This window comes from Echeneis naucrates, chromosome 8 (assembly GCF_900963305.1).
Source record: "Echeneis naucrates chromosome 8, fEcheNa1.1, whole genome shotgun sequence".
Classification (NCBI taxonomy): Eukaryota; Metazoa; Chordata; class Actinopteri; order Carangiformes; family Echeneidae; genus Echeneis; species Echeneis naucrates.
Genome location: NC_042518.1, coordinates 17,511,920 through 17,534,997, shown reverse-complemented (window position 1 = coordinate 17,534,997; position 23,078 = coordinate 17,511,920). Strand labels below are relative to the sequence as shown.

The 23,078-nt window shown below is 40.0% G+C and overlaps 1 protein-coding gene across 1 annotated transcript in view; it reads left to right on the top strand.

Annotated features, from left to right (window-relative positions):
- LOC115047902 (carbonic anhydrase-related protein 10-like) overlaps window positions 1-23,078 on the top strand; it is a 91,175-nt gene that overhangs the window by 5,569 nt on the left and 62,528 nt on the right. The window contains exon 2 of the mRNA XM_029509121.1: window positions 4,824-4,898. Within this exon, the coding sequence (XP_029364981.1) occupies window positions 4,824-4,898 (75 nt within the window). The remainder of the gene's footprint in view (window positions 1-4,823; window positions 4,899-23,078) is intronic.

Below are 23,078 nucleotides of genomic sequence, written 5' to 3'. Positions count from 1 at the left end.
GGCTTTTCATGGTGGGGTATGGGTGAATCGTGGAGAAACTGCTATGAAAGCTGTATGGTTTGTGTGGCTGCGGTGGGCATTGTCTTTTGGTATTCTTCTCACCTCACCACTATTGCTGATGCTTGGATGATTGGAACCAGTAATATTCTGGGCGTTTCATCTGCTGCAGAGCCTTCTCATCCCCAGCTGTGCACATCGCATGCAGGTTTGTGATGTGTGAGTGTTTTCTATTCTCTATTCTATTCTATTCTAGAACTTGGTACATATTTTTTGCTTTCTTCACCTTCTGTTTCCTTAAGTAATACAGTCTGAGTCATCTTTACCAGGGGGAGTTGTCACAACTCTGACAGGGTCTCTGTGACTCAGAGGTGCCTACCCAATACACCCGTGAGAAAACTTTTATTTGCTGTTGCAGATCATCTTGTTAGCTCCTCTAATATCTATTCATTGTGCACTATGTGCCTCCAAAGATTTTATAAGATTGCTGGTTGCTTGTTGAAATTGGCAACCCATTGATGCGTTACAGCAACAGTAGTTACTGGTGGGTACATGGCCTAATTTCCTGTGCAGTGTTGTTGCACAGGAATAAATAGGGTAATATTAGCATGAGCATTAACTGTTACGCAAATGAAAGGAATTACATAGCTGGCATGCTCACCGACGCCTCTAACAACTACATGCATTTTACATAGATGCATTTCTGATACTAATTGGAAATGGATCAATCCTTTCTACTAAACGTGTAGCTAATTAAATGGAAGTGTTGTATGCTTCTGAAGTGCTGAAGCTCTCAGGCTCGACAGTCAATGTGCCACCTGTAGCAAACCTGTACTCAGATAATCTGTTCCTGGTGATTTGTACTTTTCAACAAGGTACAACTACAGGTCATTTAGGAGAAACATCTCTTTTACAGGGTCTGTGGTGAATGTCAGCTAATGTTAGTTTAAAGGCAGACAAGAAGACATTAAAATGACAGAACAAACAAATTTGAATATTTTCCTATTTCTTACTCTAACTTCCATTATTGATGTAGGGTGAAAGGGTGTGATTAAAAATTTGTAACATTAGGACTTTGTTTATTCTCTCTAATTTTGGTGTGAATGGTCTATTTTCATGAGCTGTATTTTTAGCACTTAAAATACTTAAGCAGACTTTTTTTTTATTACGTAATGAATCATTACGAGAGCTGTATTTACATTTTGAAAATCTGTTAACCCCGTAAAGCAGGCTGCTATCATGCTGTAATACTGGTGGAGAGGACCCGCTGCGATATAAAAGGCAAACTTTTATTTCACATGCTGCAGCTTCTAATCAAGACAAAAAGCTCTGGTCAACATGACGTTAAGGTTTGATTCAAATATATCTCTGTAGAATTTCTCACAGTTCATCAGAGTGGAGTGAAGAATGAAATCTGTGGATTTATGTGTTTGATAATATTTGATGTGATGCTCTCAAGATTGTATTCCATGTATATTTATGGTGCAATCAGCCAAATCATTCTCTGTTTGTGCGAAGACACTATAGGTCATTTTCTCAACTTGGTGTAATACGGTTCTATGCCTGCTCTCCAATGTAAGCTGCTTCACTACCTTGGATGATTTTAAGCACAGATTAGTAAAAATCTCTTTCATAGCTGACTTCATCCATTTTTACCCCAAGGGCTCACTGGGAAGAATAACACAGGTACCACTGTGTATCATTTCTCAGCCTCTGCAGATCGGATGGTGGATTATTAATGGAAGCTACTGTATGGAAGTTTTCAAACATTATTTTAGTTGCAAAATACCCCAAAACAAGTGCAGGTGAAAGTCCAGGGGGGGGAGAAAGCCAAAGGGTCAGGAATAGAACAGAAAACTCAGGGTTGGGAACAGAAGGCAGGTGGGTTACTGGGGACAAGATGAAGATGGCAGGTCAGGAACAGGCAGAGTTGACGAAGGAAAATCAATCTGGAGACGAGTGCTGGAAAGTCTTGCAGGGAAGACAAAGAACAATCTGGCAAAGGCTGACTGTAGCAGAGGGGCTTATTATCTGACCTGATGAGTGACACACAGGTGAGAGGGTTGTGGCTGGCAAAGGAGTGGAACACTGGGATTTACACTGAGCAATGGAATATGACTGTGACAAACAGCAGCACTAAGTCATTTTCTTCCCCAAGTTTCTGAGTGAACCTCACCAATTCTGTTTAATCCAGTTTTAATTGCATCAAATCTGCTCCAAATCACAATCGCTTAAGTTCAAATTGAAGCTCAGCTTTACTGTCATTTGTCACATACAGGTACATTACTGTATGAAATGTAATTTCTCACTGACAAAGTACTACATGCAAATGTGACATCCAAAACAAATCAACACAAGCAAAACTATATAGTAATGCTACTAGCCTTGATAGGGCTGTGTGCGCTGTGGGATGGGTGGAGTCCTTCATGGGGGAGGAGCCCCTGCGTGCACAATGTGTCTGGCCTGAATGGTTCTCAGCACACGTTGTAGGCCCTTGCGATTTGCTGCTGTGCAGTTGTCGAATCACACCATCATGCAGCTGGCCAGGACACTCGGCACACGTGTTGACGTGCTGAGGATGAGGCTAGTAAGGTTAGGAGAATTTACAATGTTATAAAGAGAAAGGCTATTGTTTCCACTCTGAGCAAAGCACAATGGAGAGGAAAAACCTCCTTTCAACAGGAAGAAACCAACAACAGAGGAACACAACTGAGGAAGGTGCAGTCACAAAGCTTAACAGGTGTGTAGTTGAGGCTAAAATATAGTGTTGTGTTCTCATGCATTAATTCAGAATGTCCCTGTGCTGATAGGTGGTACCATTGTTTGAGTTACTCTTTTGTACTTTGGTTTTTCATTTCATGAATGCAAAGTGTCAACAAGTACAAATGAACATTTCATTATAATTCAATACTTCCTCCACAAATTACAGTCTTCTTCTTGATATTCTGTCATCTCTACCAGGGAAATAAAATATACCACAAAGAAATCTCCCCTCCTTCAAAACAACTGAAGTTCTTTATAACTGATCTGTAGCCTACTATGGCAGTGTACAGCATATGTCTGAGAATAGCTCTGTACATCCATATTTACAAATGTTCCAAATTGCTGTTGCATGCAAGACAACTGAAAGAGGGTTTCGGGTAAGATTATGATTAGGTTGATTGGTGACTCTAAAGTAGCCTTTAGGTATGAGTGCGAGTGGTCGTTCATCTTTGTCTGTCTGTATATGTCGGACTGGCAGCCTGGCCTGGGTGTACCCCCCCCCCCACTCAAAAAATTGGCTAGAATTGGCTCTAGCCACTGCAAGACCCAGAAATGGATAAGCAGTATACCATGAGTGGTTGAGAGAGTGAGGAAAGCCGATGTGAGATGCACTGAATTCTCTAATTTAATACTGTGTGTGGCTGCCAACGTCTACAGTGGGGTGGAAACTGGAATCATATCAAATTCTCTATCTAATATTTATCTCTTTCTATTTACTTTTTCATCCGTCAAATTAAATGTTTCAATAAAAATTTTTATACTGTTACAAACCCTCTAAACTGTTAAAGAAACCATAAAGGAAACGAAGACTGATATAGACGTAAAAATCCTTATTTAGGTCATAGTGTGATTCAGCCCCTTAGCTGACTCAGACTGAAAAATGCTTGGGCTAATTTAAACACTCATAAATGGTCCTCTCCTTCTGGTTGGCCAAACGTCCAGAAGCCCATCCAGCACCAAGCCATCCTCAGATCACTGTTGAAGTCCAGAAAGCGTAGTGTGATCATGTTAACTGAAAATAATTAACAGAAAATTTACCTTTTGTCTGAATCTGATTCAGTTAGTTGCATAGTTACTTACAAAGGAAGATAAGGTGTTTTTGACACAGTGACAAACTCAAAGTAGTCAGTAGGTGGGCATTATGCAAATATTACATAATGAGGCTGATTTAACGATGGAGGAAAAGCCTGGAATACAAATGAGGTGATACCAGCTCTTTGGAAAAAGGATTTTTCTTTGGTAGAGAATAAACCTTTGGACTTTTTAACTTGGAAAACTTTTTACAAGCTGAGAGACGCTTTAGCACACTAAAGAAAGAGAAACTAAAATGGGCTTTTTAACTGATGAGAGTTCTTTGTAGAACCCCAAAACATTGTGACAAATCATTTAAATGTCTTTCTTCTTTTCTAATGACGCATTTCTACATTAGCTGCGTGTTAATTTTTTTTATATATTAGTATGTGGCACAAATTGAAATCTTCCTCTTGGTTTATTTCTTCCTGTTCTGTTCTGCTTCTGTGTATTTTCCTGCTGCAATTATTCCTGACACAAATGTTTCTACTCCTGCAAATTATTTTCTCCCATGCAAGTAGGTAGTGAGCTCGCTATTACTATCACCCATGACAAATTAAGATACAGACACTATTGAAACAACATACTGCATGACAAATGTGTGCTTATAATATTCAACAGACCGATAGAGCTAGTTCCTGCACCATTCAGGTCTACCCATTAGCCCTGTTTTAATTGTGCTGCAGCTGTCAGGCAGGCTGGGTGCATCTTGTAAGATTGGGTGGCAGTGGAGCTCAGTGGCAGCCTGAGGCCAGAGAGACACACAACTGTGAAGTAAAGTGTGCAGACCACAGGGACATCTTCCTTATGCCATGTATGAACAAATCTCCATTTGACCTACTTTTTTGATGAACAGTCAACAGAGAAGTTCTTATTTAAAAAAAATGTAAACTATAAAGCATTTATGAAGGCTTTTAACACATATGGATATGTATTGATATATAATTTACTGACTGCACTTTCTCCATGTTTCTCTTCCTGTCTCCCTGCAGCTCAGCCTATTACATCCAAGCTTGATGAGGGTTGGTGGGCGTATAAGGATGTTGTCCAGGAAAGCTTTGTTCCAGGTAACAGACCATCACCCGACTCATGAATGGCAGGGTTCAACACCAGGGCATGTTGAAATATATTATTTAAAAATAATACTTTTACCTAAAGCTTTGGGAGGATACTATCAGTGAGAACAGCAGATGATTTTTGTTTCTTTTAAGATAAATTGTGTTAAGACTGATGAAAGAAGGTTTTCAGGAAGGTCCAGTTTAGTTCAGGCCTCTACAAACTACAGTTTGTTCATTTGGAGCCAAACCACTCAAATTGTTGTTAAGTTAATTATTTAATCCATTCAATCCAGACATATCAGAAACCTTTTTGCAGATTTAATCTTTAAAATAAGTTAAATAAATAAGAGAAAGGAGAGTGTATTTTTTAGGTTTTGCTAAATCAATTTTTGGGGCCAAACATCTATTACACAATATCATGTCTTGTTTTACATAAGAAATTAAAACATAAGAGCTTTAGTGACTGTGTTTTATTGAAAATTAAAAATGAATAAATGTTTTGGAACAGTTGGAATTCACAAAATAACTATTTATAACCATGGCAGCCATTAAATACTGCCATCACTGCTACATCATGAAATTCAACATTAATTAACACTAAACACAAAAAGACTCTCAGTCTTTCAAACCAGTCTCTGCATTCAAAGCAGTGGTAGGAAACTTCTCTTTTGTGAAACTTGCACACGTGCTTCCCACATCTGCAGCAGGTTTTCTCTGTTTTGCAGTCCTTTTTTGCAGGGCAGAAGTTGCATTGCTTTCTTTTCTGTCCCCTTGTGTTGGCTTCGTGTGGGACTTGATCTGGGCTCAGCTCAGATTGCTGCACAGCCCTTAACAGTGCTGCTGAAGCTGCTGTGCGAGGAAGGTGCTGTCGCCTTTCAGTGCAAGGAGTAACAAAGGCCTTTCCAAATTTCTCCTGCTTGTGCTCCAGGTAGGGTTCAGCTCAGTCCATATAGTGATATAAGTGATATAATAGAATAGCACCAGTGGCGGGCGGTCCTCCTCTTGCAGCTGTATGTGCCTGTTACTTTGTCCAGGCTATCCCTTTGTTGGCATTATTGTCAAGAATGATGGCTAGTTTTCTGTCCTCCCGAGCACTCACCTCGGCAGCCTTATGTCATGTGCTCATAAGGATGAAATTCTTGTTCTTCTTTTGCAAATATGAGACAACTGTGGTGTCCTCAGCGAAAGCAAGCTTGGAAGAAAAGATCTCTCTCCCCCTTGCTGCGATCACAGCATGTGGCGGCTCAGATCTATTCCGCCTCACAGTGCCAAGGCGTCACGACAGGTGACAGTTCCATGTGACCTCTGTCACATGGAAAGCACATACAGAAATGGCCTGTAGAGTTTCACAGTTTCAAGATTCCCTAAAACCACCATTTTCTGTGATTTGACACACATTTGTGGAGCTAAAATCCATCTGAATAGGCGCGGGTCAAATGTGACCCTGATCGGAGCAAAATTTGCAGGACCTGTACAAAAGTATATATATTTTTTTTTACTTTTGGGTACTTTTGGTCACTTTAGGAGAAGCCATCAAATTTCAGACTAAAAGAATGATTTTTAGGGTATATTTCCTGCTGTCAAATGTCAAAACGGGCCAAATTTGATCCATACGGGATCCTAAGGGTTAAGCATGCTGTCTTTATTTGAAATTTACTGGCAGAGAAGGGGAGAATATATTTACATTTTTTTTTGTACATTGTTGCCACTGACAGGTATAGTGAGATCACATGCCATTAAGTTAATGTACAGATAGCAATAGTGCCTGGAGGATACATTCAAATGACTATGGTGATACCTTTACCTTTACAAGTTTAAAAGTGCTTTCTAACATTTCAGATGGACTGAAGAAAGACTTCTGTGATTTCAAGGGTGATTTATGGATGTTTAATCACAATGCATGTCAGCAGTAATGATGTCTTTGGAGACTGTGAGTTGTTGTGATAAGTCAGTATCATGTTTAAATCTGACAGTTATGACTCCCAGAAGAAGTGCACTATTTGATGCAGATTGTTGTTGTGGAGGATGTCTTCACTGCCTACAGAAGCTGTGTGCTGTAGCCATTTCTGCGGCTCCAACTGTTCAAATCAAACTGGTCAAATCAGCTGCTGAACTAGAAAAGTAGCTGTTGTTTTCAGAAGATTTCTGCCTCAGGTCCTTCCCCCTGTACCTCCTCCATCGCCTCTCTATTACACAATATAATTTCATTCTGTCACATTATGTTCATGTTCGCTCACTTAACCTGGGTGTGGCTGTCAAGCATAATTTGTAGATTATTTAGTATCTTGCCATTGAGTTGGTCAGCCATTGGCTTTCTTTACTAATCTTCTACTAAAGACACAAGGTTCTTTTGCTTACACACAAGTAAAATTGTTGCCAAACTTTGATTCCAATTATGTCTTACTGTTGCGATGAAATCCAGCAAGTCAGATGTCTCTTTTCTCAGCTGCAGGAGAATCTGCCCTAAAACTAATCAAAAGTAGTTTAAAAAAGAACGTTTAGTTTAATTCAACCTTTCACTCTCTCACTCACTCATCTTCGTCCGCTTTATCCGTATCCGAGTCGCGGGGCTACCAATCCCAGCTGACATCAGGTGAGGGGCGGGGTACACCCTGGACAGCTCGCCAGTCCATCGCAGGGCCTTTCAGTATAATATAAATATAGAACATGGAATGATGCCTCGAAAAAGTTTAACCTCACCTAATTTCATCTTTCTACTGACTCCCACATTGCTGCCTGGTGGAGTGGATGTCCTTTGAGGCTACTGTACTTCAGCTGTGGAAACAGGAGGAACTTTGAGTATAAGCTCAAAGCTCAGTGCGTGGTTGCTCCACACTTGAGAAAGATTGTTGAGATTATTGTTTGCATCCTTTGAAACTAATCACTCTCGTCTTGGGCAGCACAGGATCCAGGATGTGCAATCAGCTGCAAAATGTTGCATGCAACACCAATATTTATTGTTTGATTCATGATCCAAATCATCACAGGCGGTTGGTAATAAAAGGGGAAGTTTAAAGGGAAGGGAATGCTGTCTGGAATAGTCACTCAGTGCCTTGTTCCTTTTCCCACAGCTAGATCCGACCATACCCTACTCAACCTCTCCACAGTTTCATGGTGACGTGGCTCTGGCTCATGATGCAGAATGGGTTGTGCCCTTTTTGGAAGGTTGATCCATGGCTCTGCCAGTCCACTTGTCTGCCTCTAAAGGCTGTTTTGTCAGTAAATGGGTTTAATGCATGTATATGTAAAGTACTATAAAGCAAACAAATCACAAGGCTGCGCTTCACGCAATAGAGCAACGTAAACCACGGAAGCAGACTTGGACTGAACTGTGAGATGGCTTAGTTCTATGGCACGAGACACAACAAACTGAAACAGGACAAAGAGAGATGCAGACTATATATACACAAGGTAATGGGGAACAGGTGAACACAATCAGGGCAGGGAAAGACTAACAGGATGGCACAAGAGGAAGAGCAGACAAACTCTACACTAGGAATTTCAAGATAAAACAGGAAATGACAAGACAACACTGACAAAAGACAACACAGAGTTTCAGGACATGACAGTACCCCCCTAAGGATGGCTCCAGATAATTCAAGGACCTCAGGGTGCAAGTCTTTAATCAGCTCAGGGTATTGTGGGTATACTGCACCCACATCAGATGCCTGCTCCAGGAAACTGGGTTCTAGGACACCAGGGAGCGCAAGCACATCTCCAGTTCCTGGTTGAGGCATTCAGACTGGTCACTGGACTCCAGTATCCCGATGAAAGCCTGGCTGTGGCACCACTGAGCTTGCAAAGCTCTTTCCAGAATCTGGAGACAAACTGGGGCCCCCATGGAAAACGTGAAGTAACATCATCGCTTCCATTTCCTTGGCAGAGGGTAACTTGGGCAAAGCAATAAAATTAGTCATCTTTGAAAATCTGTTCACCACTGTCAATGCTGTTACCTTCTGAGACCAGGGGCCCCTTGACGAAGTCCTTAGAAATCCCCACCCACGGATGAGTAGGAACTGGCAGCAGCTGGAGTAGTCCCATCCGGGCCCTGGAAGAATTCTTTAGTGAGAGCAGACAGAGAACGCCTCCACATACTCCTGGACCTCCTGCTCCATTTATGGCCACTAAAGCCTTTGTGCGATGAAGAGCATGGTTCTTCTGACCCCAGGGTGACAGGTCAGCAGCGATGCAAACACTAGGTGACAGATTTCACCATTTGCTTGCTTCAGATACCTCAGATTCTATTTAACCTCCAACCACACAGTTTTTGTGGAAGGATGGATTCGGGCTCCTTGGAAACAGGCAAACAGGCATGGCATTCTGGGAGCCTGGCATGTAAGAGAAAACTAAATCAAGCCTGTTAACCTGGCCTGGCGAGCATTTAATCTCTTCGCTTTGAGGATTTGTGGATAGACTGGGCAGAGCCCCAGTCCATTAAACTTCAATCTACCCTGGAATCTATCATGTCTTTACCTGCACTGTGGTGCCGCCATTCTGCATTTTGACCTCAGCTGAAGCTATGGGCTGGGATTGACGAGAGGAAAGGCCAATCACCAGCTTCTCATCCACTGGCTTCCCTGTTTTCTTCACAGGACAGATGATGCCTCAGAATGATGCAGTAGAAGCCCCATCCTTCCTGAAGATGAAATTGGCGCTCTTCCAGCGAGACTCTAGCTATTCCTAGCTGCATGGGTTCCTCCTCCTCCTCTTGCAGGACTCCAGTGACACCAGTTCAGCTGGCCAAGGCTATTAGGGCATCGAGTTCACTAGGTAAATCTAAGGGCAACAACAAGTCCCGAATGTGTACTGACAGACCTTTGAGAAACACATCACATAGAGCTGCTTCGTTTCAGCCACTGTCAATGCCATGGTGCGGAACCGGATAGTATAGTCACTGACAGAGTCTCTTCCTTGTCTAATAGTGCTTCTCCCGTTCCAAAGGAACAGGGTCAAAATTGTTAGTGAATAGTTTCAGTGACTCACAGATTGGCGATCTCCACACCCACTCCATTGTCGCTCATTCTTCTCCCATGAGATGAACATGAACACCATGTTGGATCTTTCAGTGGTGAATGCTATGGGCATAAGATCAAAGTGTATTGCACAACTCACAATAAAGGTTCTGTATTCTCAGTACTCACCAGAGAATTTCGCAGTGGGAAAAAGGCACGGTGTTGTGATGTGGGTGGATGCCATCTGCGCAGGACCTGCAGCCAGGAGTGGAGAGTGTCTGGGTGTACCACAGGGGTGTCCTTCGTGAGGACAGGAGGTGCATTTGTGTGGCCATGGCAGACATCAAGTCTTCCTGGCTGCTCACCATCCCCTTGATTTGGTTCTGCAGGGTCGACATCAATTCCTCCTGCTGGTCCAAATGGGCATCTTGGGAGTGGACAGTGGCCCCAATGGTTTCTGAGTTGGATGGGTCAATTTCGGCCAGCTTGTACTGACAGAACGGTACGAATTTGATGCCTAATGCACGACTCGTTAGAAAAAAGAGCAAATTAATGTTTATATTTATTATTAATTAATAATAATTAAACATTAATAATGTTTATTATTAATGTTTATTTCCTAAGTTAAGCTCAAAATCACTCTTTGAGGAAACAAACTGGTATGAAATGAACAGCAAAAGTAGCAACAAAAGGGGCAAGCAAATCGTTGCCAATTGCTGTTTCGGTATGTATGTATGAAACCTAGGTAGGGCTTTTGCTTTGAAGTAATGTTTCGAAGTCTGTATCAGAGGGTAGATGTCATATCCACTGCTTCATTTCATATGCGTAAAACAATTTCTCAAGCTCTTGTATGCTGCAGTTTGTTTGCAAAGTCTTGCCTCTCTGAGTGTCTCTGATCAGTAGAAGAAGCTATATTGGTTTGCATTTACATGTACTTACATATATTTACAATATTAAGAATACATTACTGGAACCATCACGCTGCTATACTCGCTTATCTGTTCCAGCTGGCAAAGACATGTCTCTCCATTCCAGCCACATCAGTGCGAGAATATTCACAATAGCAGGAGAGCTTTTAAGAGAAGAAAGTCCAAGCACTGTTGAACAGATAGTTTTTCTGAATAAAAATACTTAAATGCACATGAGCACCTCCTACAAACACCAACTGATTGAAGCAAAATATCCTTCCATACAAATAATACTGTAAACTTAAACAAAACAAAACACAAGTTGAAAGACAAAAAGGCACGTAAAAACACTCAACTGTTTGAGTGTAGTATTTTAAGGTCACGTTAATTTGGCCACCAAATGTGGTGACATGTATTGAATGCTCCAAAAGATTGATTCTTTTTCTGAATCAGTTTTTCCAAATGATTTGAGCTCTCGAATGATGCCATCATTAGCACAAGATTCATTCATTCATTCTTTCTCTCATTCATCTTCAACCACTTATCCCAGGTCATGCTGGGTGAGGGCAGGGCTCAACCTGGACAGGTCACCAGTCCATCACAGGGCCAACACACGGAGAAAGAGAGAGACCAACAACCACTCACACTCACACTGAGACCTACAGACAATTTAGAGCCACCAGTTAACCCAAACATGATGTCTTTGGACGGTGGGAGGAAACCCACGCAGGCACAGAGAGAGCATACAAACTCCACACAGAAAGGCCCCAGGTCAGGAACCGAACCTGCAACCTTCTTAGTGTGGGGCAACGCTAACCACGATGCTGCTGTGCTGCCCCCCTTGCACAAAACTAGACACAAATCACTAGGCTAAGCTTGACACAAAATATAAAGGTGTCTACGTAACTCTGGAAACTAGACAAGGCAAACAACATCGACCTGACTGTGAGATGGCTTAATTCTATGACGAACTGATACAGGACAAAGGCAGATGGTAATGGGGAACTGGTGAATACAATCAGGGCAGGGAAAGGGAATCAGACTGGCACAAGAAGAAGGGACAACAATCTGAAACAGGATATTAGGAATTTCAAAATAAAACAGGAAATGACACATTTTCAAACATTTATAATATGGTTAAGAGCTGTTTCACTGATCTTGGAATCATTTAGGTGTGGTTATACACGCACTATAAGAGCCCAAGTGTTTTTCGAGATAAACAAGGCATCAAACATTGATAGATATGTCCACCATAAACTGCTCCTAAAAGCTCTTAAAGCTCCTAAATAAGGATCAGGGGCTGTTTGGTTATACAGTGGTGCTTTATCTCAGTGCTGTTGCTACTAAACAGTATTTATATTGATTTTGTCAGACATTGCTGTGATCATAAAATATTGATGTGATCAACACTGCAGTGCACCAGTCTCAGAGTGACTGATCAACATGTAGTATTTATGAGCGGCAATCAAATCAGTATTTGAGACTTGTTCTGTTGTCTGACAACATACAGAGAACTCTGTAACAGAACAACTGAACGCATGAATTCGCCTGAATCTCAGCACAGCTGATGGGCTCATGCAGAGCAGGAGAGATGGATGGGCAGTTAATGGGACGACCCTCAGCAGAGCAACTGGGGTGAATCAGAGTGATGAAAATGGATAACTTCAAAACGTGTCTCTCTTGCTCTCTTATTTTCCCTTTCTTCCTCCATCACATTTTCCTCTCTTACTAATAGTTTACATGAAAGTTTGCCGTACAGGCCGGTGCAATGCATGACTGTGGTGATGGACACCAAAAACCTGAAGATGTTAAACATGGGATTTGGATTCTGGTAGCAAGCAAACCCATGAAATATCAGTAGTCCCTGGTCAACAGTGTCATATCTGTTCTGTCCATATTCATCATTTTAGCAGTAAACAGAAACACTTGATCAGTTGCTTTCATCTTTTCCACTCCTTGTTTGTCTCTGTGTAGGTATGCTATTCACTCTTCATGCTATTCCTCCTGTCATTTCTCTTCTCACCTTCCATATCTCTTAGCTGCAGGCCGTAATGAGCGGCTGGTACGTCCTTTAGTTGTACAGCTCTTATGTATATTTGATCACATCTGTGTCTGGTTGTCTCCATGTCTCCTTTTATCTTCTCCCTCTCATGCCCTTTCAGCCCCTCCCTCAATTGGTTCCACCTTCTCCCAGACTGATCATTGCAGGTCCACTTGTCCTTTTCCTCCCCTCTTGTTTTCATCTCAACCTGTCCACAGCCACCCATCTGCCTCTTTCTGTTCTTATTCCTCTGTTCACTCTTCCCTCTGGCCTGGATGGCATGGAGATGTTGTGATCACTCATGAATTTGGTAACAATTTGATACCCATTTGGAGCCTCACAGGAACTCTCGCCTGAGTGCTTTGGTCAGATAGGGCTCTTATGAGAGAGCCTCCTCCTTCAGCAATTACTTACAAATGAAAAACAGTCAATCAAAGGTTGATTGATAGATAGTGATGGTCACACAAAGAGAAAACATAATTTCCTTCTATTGAGCTTCTCAAAGAAAGAGGTTGAATAGTCCAAAGAGACTGTAAGCAGAAGCTTGTTACTTCTAGATAGGTTTTACACTTGGACAAGGACTATTTGAACAGGAGTTTTTTTTATATATATATATAACAAGAAACTAGGTTGAGAGTACTTCACATAATTAATGATGGTTAGTAATCATTTTATGAATGTTTTGCCAACCAGTTCAAAGTGATTTTCAAGCCTAGAATTAAAGTTACTTTTATGATAGTGTGGGGAGGTGAGTGAAATCCAACAAGGCAGCATTCTCCTGCTAGATGGACCGAACTACCAAATTTAACCATAATATTATTTTCCTCTCTCCTGAAGCAGCTACTGAACAAATGGAACCTTTATTTTTCATAGATTATGGCATAAAAACTCAGGAAGAATTATTTCATCACTATCTATACAAACAGTGCACCGTGAGCGCATCAACCAGTCCATTCCAGTTGCAGTGTAGCAAGTATAATTAGTGCATGAATTAAAAAAAATTCTTTGTACAGCTACAAATGTAATAAGCTACATTTGTAGAAACACCCTCAAAGTAATGCTGAGATATGAGATTGGTTTAACATGAAATGGGATGGACAGATGGGTGGATGTTCCTTCAAAACAGAATGCCCTCCCCCACCTATTTTCACTGATATGTATATATGAGCGTGAATGTGAACAGAACTGATGGGTGAAACATGAATTTATATATATATGCATGTATATATATATATATATATGAATAAGTGAGTACTTCTTTGTGTAAATGTATGTATGATTAGTTGATACTATTTCATAGATATGCATGTGCACATGTGCATATGTGTGTATATATGACCAATATGAAGGTTCAGCTGTGTGTGTGTGTGTGTGTGTGTGTGTGTGTGTGTGTGTGCTTGTATCTTAACATATTACACCGTCCTGATTAATGGAGCATTTTCTTACCTTTTCCAGTAAATCACAATATCAACAAACAAAAGGCCAGAAATGCTTAGAGAGGAACACCGAACTTACACTTCATTATCCCCACAATAATACACACATCTGTGTTCTATAAAGGCTTTCTCTGTATTCTCTATTTCTTTTTTAGTTTCCTCCCTTTAGTTTCATGTCTTCCCTGTTACGTATGTTTTGTGTGCACAGTTCATGTATGTCATGAAATGAGTATTTCTAGCTACTTTGACAAGCTTTTTATATCCATCTCATTATCAAAATCGGTTACACCATGGCACTGGCACTGAATAGAACATCGTGGAATATAAGAAGAATCAGATGAAGTGTTAAAAAATTCTGATGTGTTGAACCATCGACAGAAACTCAAGCCAGATATCTGTCTCTTTGTAGAAACTGTCACACTGACACAATCTTAGAACCTCAAAGCCAGATGAAGGGGCCAGACCATTTCATTTATTTGGAAAAAAGGTGTGTATGCTGTTTAGCAAAAACACTGAATATTTTTATTGATCAACTGTTACATTCCGTAAAAATATTTTGCTGCCATTAATAGCATCATTAACATCATTCTAAGAGCTCCCTCTCCCTCTCAGAACTATCCAGTTTACCAAATCTATTGCAACTTTTTACTTCAACTATTAACTACTAACCCTTCCCTCCTCAACCAAGATCAAACATGTTGACAAATATCTAGAGATTACTCTGCGATACTACTCTTCATATCATAAAACACGCTACTTTTTTTATTTTTTTTAATTTCAGATCCTAATCCTCAAATTAACTAACAGGCCTTCACACAGATCCACCACCTAAATGGAGCTTCAATTCACAATCCTGATAGACCCATTTCAAGTGTTTCAGGAGGAAATAGTCATATTTTCTGTAGTTTGCAGCACTGCAAACATAATAATCACAATTACTCTTTGAAAAAAAAAAAAAAAACAGGGTACCTGTACAACATTTATTTATTTATTTATTTTATTTATTTTTTTTAGCAAGTGATAAAGAGACTATTCCCCTTGGGCTTTGACAGGCCATGGTGTCCAGTCCAGGCACCTAAAGACATAATCAGAGAAACACTCTAAGCAGTCTTCATATCAAAAGAAAGAAAAACATGCCAGCAAATCGTAACTTCGTATTAACGAAAATATATGATTATGGACGATTAATGGCATGATGAGCTTGTGAAAGGAAAATTATTAGGAAATAATTATTTTAATAAGTGCATTGTACATTCTTTAGATTGCTATTCATTGGTTAATCAACTTTTCTGACATGATATCAGGATAAAAGGTCACTCTGATGATTGCTTCCTTCCTAAAACTGGACAATTTAAATCAAGGCCCAATAAGAATAATCCATAGATTTCAAATTCCACAACAAATGAATACTGCCTTAACTACTTGTGCCTAAAACACAGAAAGATCCAATACATTGTTTCTGCTGCTATTAAGACCTGGGTAATAAACTTCCACTCTCTTTAAGTGGTCTATACATCCAAGAAAAGAAAACAAAATCTAAAAATCAAAAAATAAACTAAAGACTATTTTATGTTTAATGTAATTTTTATGTCCTGAACCGTATAAAGTAAAACTACCTAGATTGTGTAAAATGTAAACATATATATTCCTCCCCATTTCAGTCCACAATCTACAGTTGGTTATGGTGTTTCTGATCCTAAAATGGGACATTTGAAAAGACTTTTCCAGTCATGGCGAAAAGTTTGGTGGCATCAAAACAGTAAGGATTAGGATAAGGACTATAAGGATTTATTTTTAGGGCCCATACATCAAATTTTATTGCACCACTGTTGTCATTAAATATATATTTAAAGAGCAGCTGTGATGAAATGATAGACAGAACAATGTAAATGAAAATATTCCCATTCGTCTTTCCTATCCCTCTGACTTTTTTTTTTTTTTAAGAAATTAAAAGTGTGGACCTCAGATGCAATCTTTGCATAATGGGAATCTCAGGATCCAGATTCTTTTAAGTTGCACCCAAGGTTAAATTTCCAATGTTTGACTGGAATAGTTGGATGTATCCTTAACATATTATATTTAACTATATCAAAATTGAAAATTGATCACAATAAATACTGTAAAGTAAATTTTCTTGATATTCATAACTCATATCATAAATATCATGCTTGTATGTGAGTTCTTAAGGAAATCAAAATGTTGTTCTGTAGTCATGCAGCATTTAAACATTGCAAACCTTTTTGGAAAGATTCTCCTGATTTAGCTTTTTTTTTGGATTCTGAATTCTGTTCAAAGTTTTAGTTTCTTTGCTTTCTTGGCTTGACATAGCAGATTTGGTAAGTGAACTGTCAAACGCTCACACTTGCAGTGCACATGTTGTCTTCTCAAACGTTGTTAGAGGCAGCAAAGTTTGTGTTGCTTTTGTGATGGTATGAACCTCTGAATGTCAAGATACAGCAAAAAAGATCTGTTTATGTTTCAAATATGGGGCGTATGGAAGCAAAAAGAAGGAGCAGTTAAATACGAACTGATCATTTCTTAAGCAGATGTCAGGTACTTTATGTTGTGCCGATTCTTCACCTTCTCAGTATTGGTTTATGTGGCAGGTTTTATATGTCTCTCTTTTATTGAATCAGTCACAATCAGAAAATAAAAGTCCAAACAAACACAAAAGAAATGCAGCAGCATTTCACAACAATATGAATATGTTTTTGTGGCAATGAGAGCTTGGATCTCAAAGGAAGAAGTGGAGCTGGAACACGAAGGAGCAAAAAAAAAAACAAAACAATTTATTATTTGCAAGCTGTTTGTTTATATTGTATGTTGCAGAAAAGTAAAAGTAAAATGTCAGTGATTTAATGGCTTTTAGTGAACCACGTTTTATTTATATTACTATATTTATTTTCCTCACTGGAAAATCTAGCCTTCTCTTCACTGAGCAGATACTCAGAACACTTTTTAGCAACCCATCATCCATTGTGTTAAATTACAGCCATGCTAATAACTCTGTGAGGCTCAAACCAAAGCACAGTGCTTTGACTTTAGTGAAATTCAGTGTTTCGCGTTCTCCATCACGTAAACAGTGCAGGTTCACAGTACAGTAGCTTGGCAACAGAAAACTAACATTTTTCTGAAGACCAGGTGCCACTGGTGTATCCTGAAAGCACACACTTTGCACTACAGTCGGCATTTTCCCCCAGGTACAACAATTAACAGGGAACTCTTCTGATTGAAAGACTAAAAGTATGGTTACTTCACTGCAAAAGTAATGAGCTTAGTATTTACCAAGCAGAGATGTTCTTTGGGACTCTTTGTTGCTGTGAATGTTCATGCTGTGTAACCATTTGACAAGTCAATCAGTTTTGTGATGTTATAGTTTTAATGTTGTCAGACCTAAGTGAGGCAGCACAGTGGCGTAGTGCTTAGCACTGTCGATCCACAATAAGAAGCCTTTCATGTTCTCCCTGTGTCTCCCTGTGTCCGTGTGGGTTTCCCCCGGGTGCTCCGGTTTCCTCCCACCGTCCAAAGACATATGTTTGGGTTAATTGGTGACTCGAAATTGTCTGTAGGTCTGAGTGTGAGTGGTTGTTGGATTGTGCCTAGAGATTATATTGCCCATTTCAGAAGCTCAACTGAGAGGCTGTGAACTAATAAACGAATGCATTATCGACCAGGACTGGAAAATGAAGCCAACCCTAATACTAAAAAATACAGTTCCTCAAATGGCCGCTTGAGCTTGCCTGCAGAAGTCAGTCCTCACAGATACTCATGTAGAGATTGAAGATGTTTGCAATGTGCCTGGTGCAACCCTTTCGGTCTATAAAGCAAATTTATTCCTGCGTGAAAATTGTGCGGAGGATGAATTCTTATATAACTACTTTATTTAGATTTTATTAAGGATTAAATGTCTGCATAGTTAAGGACATTATTAATTGACAGTGTTACCTAACCTCCATGCACCAAAATCACAGTTCCACACATAGTTCACTGGTTTTGAGTTTGAGTCAGACAAGATGGTGATAGCAGAGCAGCCCAATTTACTGTAAAGCTGTCTTTTTTACATGCAGTCTATAGTAAATATTCACCGTTATGGTTAATTTTTTATATTAATATCTATAAATTGTTTGCCCTGTTTTATAATGTATTTTATTGTAGCTTTCTGTGTATTTTAAAGGTCCCATGAGGTATAAAGGTTTATCTATAATGACATTCTGTGTGTGTCATAAATCAGGTTGAGGTTCAAAATCAGTCAGAGTTTCTCCTGAATCTCTCTCCTGATTGGCTGATTGACTGACCTGTTGTTACTAGAACTGCAGAGAGGACATGTTATTGATCCTTGAAAGTACAAATATATTTTCTAATGGATATGAGCACTTCACATAAAACAAAGGAGAAGGGTAAAATAAGGGACCGATAAAATGATGGGCTATAAAGGCTGCGCCATGTGGCATCACTTGATGCGTTAGTTATTGTTATATATAGTACATACACTGTGGCTGGACCTAAATTGGGTTGATGCTGGTGTTTCGGTGGGCTCTGCGTTGGTATATGGTCTGAGCTGGAAGGAAGAAAAATTTAGGCCTTTCTCTCTTCTGTCCCTGTTGCAGAAGAAGATGGTCCGAACAGATAGCCCGCGTTACAATGGGAAAAGCAGGGGGAAGGAAAGCCATAAGAGACTGCATCACCCCCTGTGTGTTCATGTTGGAGAAACCAACCTATGCTGGCCTTATCTGTGTGTTGTGAAAACGGGGGCGTATGTCTGCCCCGGATACAACACTGTTGTTCAGTGTGTGCAAGTTCCTTGCTGTATGTGTCTCAGTGGTTGTTTCTGTGTCTGTGTGTTTGGATATATTATATCACAGCTCAGGGTTGTTATTTGGGTGTGCTGCAGAGTGAGTAAGTAGGACACCAAGTCAGTGATATGAGGATTCTCTGCCTCTCTCTCTCTAACACACACACACACACACACACATCACTCTTATCCGTGCCATTTTTTTCTTTGTCTCTCTCATGCAGTTTGCCTATTTATGTCTTCCTCCTCTCCTCCTCTTAATATTTCTGTCTGTCAGTGCTTCTGTCTTGCTCACACATACTTAACATGCAGACACACACCCTTGCAGAGAGAGAAGCCACAGGAGAAAATAGAAAGAGAAAAAGGAAGGAAAAGAAAGAATAAAGAGAAGTAGTGAGAAAAGAAAGAGGAGGAGAAGGGGGAAACTACATTACTCCCACGCAGTAGAGGAAGTACGAGCAATTTTAGGTGGGACCGGAGGAGTGGGAGAGAGAGATGAAAGGCACAGAAAGAAAGAGAGCGATACATGACAAATAGGGAGCGGATCAGTCGATGAACAAAACTGTCAAAGATCTACCAAATATGTATGTATATAATAACAAAATCAAAAGTACCACACATATTAGAGCGCAAAATCAGAAAATTACGTGCACACAGCAAAGTGCAATGTTATTTGGCCCAAAAAAAAACCCCAAAAAACACAAATGTAACAGAGCACAATGACTGACCTTCAAAATAAATTTTAACCAACTATACACAAGGTGCGCACAGCCTGGCTATAGAATTAGGAAAATATTAAAAATGTTCGGATTATAGTTTTTTCTTTCCTGATACAGATTCTGATATCTGAAGAAGTATTGCTAGATACCAAGTTGTCATCAAATGACTGAAGACAACAAAGCAACATTTTTTTATTAATATTAATATTAACATTAATAATGGTAGAAAATAGCAATTTAGAACCGAGATAGAAATCACTTACCTGACAGCAGGTGCTGGAGCCAATCCCAGCCAACATTGCAGGCAAGGGTACACTTGGGACAGGTCGTCAGTCCATCGCAGAATTTAGAGCCACCAGTTAACCCAAACGTGATGTCTTAGGACGGTGGGAGGAAAGCCATGCAGGTACGGGGAGCGTCTTCAGATGCTCAATAACAGTGATCACGTTAAAATTGGCAAAACTTTCCCGACAAAAGTACATTCATAAATACCCTCCATGTTGCCTTTTTGTTAAAAGGATTTTCTAAATGAAGGGTTTGCCAAATTACAAACATTTTGTTAAAAGCTAAAAAGACGATTTACCAAAATCAGTTCTCATTCTCCTGCAGTAATTCACTGCATGAATGTTAGCCATCAGCCAAATGTGATGCAATATAAATATGACTGTTTCGTTCTGTTAGAAATAGTTTTTTTGTTTGTTTGGTTTTTGGTTTTTTTTTCAGATGAAGAATGGGGAGATTGATTTTTACCATCTGACCTCACAAAGTTGACACTATTTCATCAAAGGTTACTTGTCAGACATGCAGAATATTATTTTGTCCAGATCAAATCTGGTACAGACTGTCAGTCTGGCATCACCAGAACTGGGTGATATGATCAGCTATTATCTGTCATGGCTCATCCTGTCATTGGGTTATGTTTTGTTTTTTCTTTTTCCATTTAGTTCTGCACTTCCTGTTTTATTTTGGTAGTTAACTCTCCTCTCGTTTCAGATCAACTTCCTGCCTTTGTGTGTTTCCCGTTCCCGTCTTCGTCATCATCCCCTAATATCGCCCACCTGTGTCTCACTTCCCTCACTCCCCTTGTGTATTTAGTCTGTGTGATCCCTGCTCCCTGTGACACTTTTTTGCAAGTGTTCCAGCATTATTATCCCTGTTCTTGTCTTCTAGTGTTTTTTGACCTCGGTTCTGTTTTTTGACTCTGCCTTTGCCTTGCCCTTTTGTCATATTGCCTTCTCTGACTGCTTGCCCGTGTTCCGAACCTGCCTGTTTTTGGGAAACTGACTGTAAATCGTGCGTTTGGGTCTAGTCCTAGTTTATCAGACATCCTTGTCATTATCACAATAAAGATCTTCATATCACAAATTTTGACAGTTTATCAATGATTAAAATCTTTAACAAATTCATGGAGGGAAGAAGTCGTGAAAATGTCTCCACACTTTTTCTGTTGCAGTTGGTAGTGTTTCAGCCAGCACACAGATGTCACACTGATATCTAAATAAAGACAATAATAACGTCTGGATATCAAATAGATCAATGTTATCTGTATTGATCTTCCCTGGAGGGACTTTCTTTGGACTATACAAAACAACTGAAGGAGGTCTTGCTCTTCCTTCTGATGGTGGATTATGGATCTGCTTCACTGCTGCGAATATTTTGGGCAGAATTTTGTACACAGCAGATATTCTGTTTCAGTTCCTGATGTTCTGTTGCCTACTTAATTTTGGCGGAAGGGTAGTAACAGCGTGGAAGCAAACCTGTGGCCAGACTTTTATCAGAGATATCTAATAGTTGTTTGCCGAAATGTCCCAGAGAGCTTCATAAAACGTAACAGTCAGGTTGTGTATTCCTGGAGCCTCATGTCTCAGCATGCTCTGCATGCTGGGCATGAAGCTCCTGCACCTCCACAGGTCCCTCCACCTGAGAGTGTTTTTCCTCTGAGACCTAAGGCAGTTCACTGCAGAACACTTCACACTGCATGTCATTCTCATACTCAGCTAAGCAGAGGAAGTAAGTGATTTTTACTTTCAGAAGCTCTTCTTTCTCTGTGTTAGAGCGGAGTGAGTGGATTATCTTGTTCTGTCCTTGTTTATTTCAAGGCTAAAGAAAAAAAATCCAGAGTGAGTGTTGCTTTTTGTGGTGTTTGGGACCATTACCAATTACTTTAGTGCAGCAGGTCGGCTAAAACCATCTCTTTAGACTAAAGGATTCCAATATATAATTGACTTCTTGTGGAGTCACTTTTTCACTCTGATTTCCCAGTTTTTATAGATAATTTAAATGTTATATGACATTACATGGCTTTCTGCTGCTGCCTCAGGCAGGTTACATCAACATGAAAAAACAACAACTTTTTGAATACTTTTCTTAACATGAAAGACAAAAAACTGAATTGAACTGCCATTATGTGCTCTTTAGTAAAAAGATATAAATTCAATACAAACAAAGAAAATGATGATATACCAAACACACACAATTCTGGACAATTTATTTGTTTTAATCAACAAAATAGATCAAGATTTGTGAAGCGGACCCTATTCTTGCTGATATTGGACCATCAGTAGTGTGTGGCGTTTATACTCAGCCTTCCTCGCACACCCACTGGACCATGAGAGCAGAGCAGCTGCTTCAGAGTGTGTAGGGAGGCTGGATGTGGGCTAAAAATTCATTGGCAGTGAAGCTGAAGTCCCTGCCCAGGAATAAAAAAATTCTGACCCACATTCACAGTTTGGTGGAGCATATGTTGCACACTTGGAGAATGGGACTTCCAAGCGAGCATCAATTTACACTGCCAACACAGGCGCATCGGTGTAATGTGGCGGCACGCTGTCTGGGGTTTACTGGATGAGCCATTAGGAACATTCACATCCACTGTTGAGCTTGCATGGAACATAAAGTTTTGTCTCTAACTGCAATCACACTGACATTATTCTGTCCTGGCACAAACTGAAGCTGCAGGCGGTACCACTGATTTCATTATTAGCGGCCTGCTCGGTGAAGCACCTTCTCACATGACATGTTCCTACTGCTTCCTTTAACTTGCAAAATTAAAATATAAATCTTATATTTCGATCAATGATGCATGTTTTCAACATTATTGATATGCAATGCAAATAACCACAGTCCTTGTTGACCTGTGGATATGACTTATGATTCCTGCTGCCTGCATGAACACATCTATTATCTTTAGGTTAATTTATTCCCTTGCCATTATACTCTTAATACAAGCTGGTACTTTTCTTTATTTTCTGTAGTGCACATTTAGCATCAACTTAATAAATGCAAAAAGACTCTCTGTTTCATGAATGATGAGCTTTTGTAGCATTTACTTTTCTCAGATG